This window comes from Gossypium arboreum, chromosome 8, assembly GCF_025698485.1.
Source record: "Gossypium arboreum isolate Shixiya-1 chromosome 8, ASM2569848v2, whole genome shotgun sequence".
NCBI classification, from domain to species: Eukaryota; Viridiplantae; Streptophyta; class Magnoliopsida; order Malvales; family Malvaceae; genus Gossypium; species Gossypium arboreum.
This window is the reverse complement of record NC_069077.1, coordinates 78,932,817-78,937,684: the sequence shown is the minus strand read 5'-3', so window position 1 is coordinate 78,937,684 and position 4,868 is coordinate 78,932,817. Positions and strand designations below refer to the sequence as shown.

Genomic DNA, 4,868 nt, shown 5'->3' with positions numbered 1-4,868 from the left:
AGTTCATTGTAAAGATTTAAGGAAAGGACGTCATTTGGTGCATACAATTTTTGTTACAAAATATTATTTTTCAGATTTCAAGCATTGATGCCACTCTGATTTGTTATGTATAATACAAAATCACTATAAGCCTCACACGGAATGCATCCTCTGGTGTAGTTGTTAAAGGTTCCTTTATTTCTTATAAGGTTTTGAGAAGTAAACAAAGTTCATAGAACATAGTGGTAAGGTTTGTGATTTGTGAAGGGAGGAAACTACTTATCTAGTTGAAAGGGTGCCTCCATATGCAATAGCAGCGATAAAGAAGACAATCGGTGAACAGAACACATGGAGGGAGACGATTGATTTTTGCAGAAGCCCCTGATTTTGTTTTTCCATATGCCTCTAAGGAGGGATGAACAACTCCTTTATTATTGACCGGGTTATTACGGGGAATAGAGAAAGGGTTTATTTATTTTTTGTTGCTTTGATTGTTGGATACTGTGTTGTCGTTTCATATGTCTTTACTTTTTGTAAACCCTCTGTTGTTCAATAAATTAAATCCGGGAATTATTTTTTAAAAATATGCATATGCATTTTATCAAATACACATATAGATATATATATATATATATATATGCAGAATTGAATTACCAAATCTGAGGCAAAAACACGTTTTGCCACGATCGGAAGAGATTATTTTTATTTTCTTTTTTCATCTATTGAAGAGAGCGAAACCCCAAAACAGAAAAAGAAAGAACGAAGACAAAAGCAACAATAAAGAGGCAACAATGCATTGCTTCCTAAAATGAAACGAGTCCACTTAGTGTTTGTAAATCTTACCAGGTAGGTCATAAAGACTATTTTCCATTTTATTTCCAGTTTATATTTCAATTCCAAACCAAAGCAAAAAGAAGAAAAATGGCCACGAATCGTGCCCTAGAACCCGAGATCGGACCCGATGGACTCGCTAGGGAAGCTCCTGTCATCGCCTACACTGAGAAGGTCGCTTCTCTTTCTCCTCTCTTCTCTTTGTGTTTCGTTGTTACTCTGCTGAAAATGTCATGGCGAATTCTTATGGTTTTTTTCTTCTGTGGCGGCAGATAATCGAAGAAGAGCGGGTTCAACTCAAGAAGTATGTTCATTTTGTTAATTTTAAATTTCTATTTTTGTATATGTGCTTTTTTAGATAATTTATTTTTCACTTGCCTTGGTTCAATTGTTGTAAACCTGGCTTATATGGACGACTCTGTTCAATTCTGGGATTTAATCCAGTAATAGTAAGGAGAGTGTTCTTCTAATCCTGCACTGCAATGCACGTGTTTAGGTAGAAAAACAGATGAGAGTATATATGAGTTTTCTATAAATGGTCAGCCTTTGAAGAATTACCTTAAATCCTTACTGTAATACTAATCTAGAGGGATAAGAAGTGATGTGTGCTGGTGCATTAACTTTCATGTCAGTTTGATACTACTTAAAACTTTAATTTAGTCCTAAATCTTAATTGAATTTACAGCTTCACTAAGTCTTATTATTCAAATCTGAAACAGATTCGAATTGCACTTGCTTAGAAGCTCTGGCATTTCTTTTGTGTCTTTAAGTTTAGGATTATCTTTTACGTATATGCATTGACAAAAAGTTCAATATGACAATTTTTATTTACTCAATTAATCAAGTTTAAGAAAGCTCTTTTGTTTATTTTCTTGGGATTCAGTTATTAAAATATAACAATTTATAGTACAAAAAAGAATTCTGTTTGTATCTTGGAAAATTATTATCTAGTCTGTAGCATTTACTTGTACAAATTAAGGTTGAAAGAGGATTGTGCTTTATATGGTTGTCATTTCCCTTCTCTTTAATGTTCTTTCAGTTTGTTTCTCGTGATTTCAATTGCTGGAGATTTTATCTGATCTCTATTGATTCACACTTCCAGATACATAGAAGAAAACTATTCTAAAATACGTGATGTTGAAAGAGAACTAGCAAATCTTACAATGGAGATGAAACTCACTGCTGGGCCCAAAAAAGCAGGTTGATGTGCTGCTTCCTGTATAAATATTTTTTCATTTATATGCATTTTTCTATAATGGGGTGATTCTTACATGGTATGATGTGTGGTACATACTTTCAGCCCTTGAACATATGAGAAAGAAAATTGAAATGTCAACTGAGAGAATACGTATTGCGAAGCAGAAGGAAGAACAAGCACGAAAGGTTTGTTGCATTCTCTCTCTCTCTCTCTTGTAGATTCTGGAATTTACTTATACATGATAATTATGGTTGTATTTGAATTAATTAAGGCCTGAATTGATTTTTTGGGACTTGCTACAGGCTACTGAATAATTTTTCAGTTTCTTTTACAATCCATTTTACTAGCAAGTATAGTGCCACGTGGCTTTAGTTTTATTGCAGCTCTTTAATATGTATTTCAGATTTGGGAAGCAGCATTGAAGGCTTTGAATGATGAGGAAGCACTTAAGCATAAGTTATGTGAGGACTTCAAAAATCTGGTATACTTTGCTTCTTTGCTGTAGGTGGATAAGCTTGCGTTATTGCACTGTACTAAATTGATTCTTTCATTTGATAGGTTCAAGAAAGCAGTAACTCCCAGTTTGCTCGACTTGAGGAGTTGAAAAGGCGATTAGAAGCTCTGAACCCAAGTAGGGCATCCGCTTTGTCTAGTCATGTGAGCTTTCTTTTTATTCTTTCTTATTACACTACAAGTAGTTCATGTAGTATCCAATACTTATATGGTGTTCTAGGAGAAGATAACTTCTTTAGAACAATCATTAAAATAAGCATGCCACCAGATAAAAATTGGTTTTCTGTTATTGTGTGCTCTGCTTTTTAATTTTCTATTGCTGACCATTTTTGCATTCACTGTGTTATAAACTGGATTGATAAGGAGGTGTCATATTCATGTGTTTGAGCGTTTACAAACTCAAGAACTTTTCCTGACTACCTACTATAGTCCTTTTTGATTCATTGTTAATGTTTGGTTCCCTTTAGAAAATTGTTCTATTAATCAGTCCAGACTGCCCCTTATCTGTGATATAAAGAAGGGGGAAAATGAAGCGAGATTATCATCTTAATTTGCTGATCTTTCTGCGATTATGTTTGTTCTTATGTAATAAGCTACTCTGGAGTGTAGATGTATGGACATTGATTTCAAGAATACCTGGAACAGTTTCCTGGTTTGCTCAGGTGACCTAGGATCATTGTGGAGATGGCTACTCTTCAGAAACCAAAATTAATTGTCGTCTTAACTGCTCCATTCTTGGGCATTATTTTTGAATCTCTTTTATATTGTCAGGGTTTTGGATTTTTCTAAGCTCGGGTATATGTGCACAAGTCATTGAATTTTAAAAGTTTTCCCTTGGATCATGTTTAGGACGTGAAAGCAATTGGATTAATACAGGGTGCTGCGACTGTGGAATCTTCCTCAGTTTCTCAAACAACAGATCTGAGGCCTACTTTTTCAGATAATGTACCTAATCTAGGTAATGGTGGAAATGTTCCGGCAATGAAATTGCATCATAAACTGCCCACAGATGATGGAGAACTAAAAGGAACAAAAAAAAGTCATTTTCATGGAAGAGGAAAAGGAATTGGTGCCGTGCCAAAGGGTAGCGGATCTATAGCACCTGGCTGGACAGGGGCAGGGTTTGATGTGGATGGTAGAACCTAGAGGCATAATTTCAGGTCCTCTTTTCTTTACTGAAGGATCAGGACAAACTATCATGTACGGGGTATCACCAGTCTTTCTCCCCAATTTATTTCTTGATCTCGACCCTTGTATCCTTTCAATTGCATATAGCTTGTTGATATGAATGATGTCATGTGGCTTTTCTTTCTTTTTTATTTCCTGAACAGACAAGTGTCATTAGTATTGTCTTCAAGGAGGAAATTATTTGAATCCATCTCTTTAAAGAAATAATAATATAAATAATTTGGGAAACTCTTTGATATCAAAACTTCGAACCAGTTTTGTGGGAAAAAAAGCTCTGTAATGGAATTTAATAGATGAAGGTTTGAGTTTTGAAATTTGCGCCACTGAAGTTTTCTTGCATAAGGTAAAACCGCTGGATGATTTGCTACATTATAAATTTGTAACATTCTATACTAGACTCAATTGTCGAATCCGAGTTACGGGATATCATACTTGTCGTCTGAGCAACCATGATCAATTTCAATTCAATTTAACAATTAGTACATACTATTAAGTTCAAAACATCATTTTTTTCATGTTATACAATCGTATGCGAGACTTGTATAAGTTTACGGAAGCTCAATAGATAATTCAAGATCGAATAAGGATCAAATTGTAAAACTTTTAAACTATCAAGTTGATGCCATGATTTTGGGGGTTCTAGGTCGAGATGTAACTCATTGACTTGTCCTCTTTGTGACGTTGAGAGCTTGACATCACAATGTCAGTCACTATTTTCAAAAGGTCTAAATGGTGCCAAAAACTCACAACTTGAATCAATTAAATTTGTCTCATTTCAACTAGATCAACTATTATATAAAATTCATATACATTAAACCAACCATTTATGTACTTTCAATTTAAACATTTATAATACAAAATCGACTTCAAACCTAGTAAATGTCATTTATCAAAGCAAAAGGACTATAAAAACATTGTTGAGTCGAGTGTCACGATTTGGAAGTTGGATCACTTCTCGTAACCTTGAGATCCACCTATGCTTGTGCAAAGAATAAATAAACCGTACGCTAAATGAAAAAACTCAGTGGTACTTTCAAGGCTCAAACCATATAAATAAAAACATTAACATAATAAGAATATAACCGATGCATAATTCAATTTTAACCAATTTAAATAATGTATTCATGATTCATATGCTAATTTCATTCACTATCTCATT

General features: G+C 34.1%; 1 protein-coding gene across 1 annotated transcript; it reads left to right on the top strand.

Annotated features, from left to right (window-relative positions):
* On the top strand, window positions 1-3,937 carry LOC108467762 (uncharacterized). Its single transcript, XM_017768519.2, has 7 exons — window positions 1-984; window positions 1,083-1,114; window positions 1,913-2,010; window positions 2,111-2,193; window positions 2,412-2,489; window positions 2,567-2,665; window positions 3,371-3,937. The coding sequence occupies exons 1-7, from the start codon at window positions 901-903 to the stop codon at window positions 3,665-3,667; spliced, it is 771 nt and encodes a 256-aa protein (XP_017624008.1). The 5' UTR covers window positions 1-900; the 3' UTR covers window positions 3,668-3,937.
* Window positions 3,938-4,868: the final 931 nt, after the last annotated feature.

Bases quoted from the DNA above. Each gene is read 5' to 3' on its own strand.
- LOC108467762 (XM_017768519.2), top strand. From the start codon at position 901: ATGGCCACGAATCGTGCCCTAGAACCCGAGATCGGACCCGATGGACTC. The intron at 1,115-1,912 runs GTATGTTCATTT...TCACACTTCCAG, and splicing joins GAGCGGGTTCAACTCAAGAA to ATACATAGAAGAAAACTATT. The intron at 2,194-2,411 runs GTTTGTTGCATT...TATGTATTTCAG, and splicing joins AGGAAGAACAAGCACGAAAG to ATTTGGGAAGCAGCATTGAA.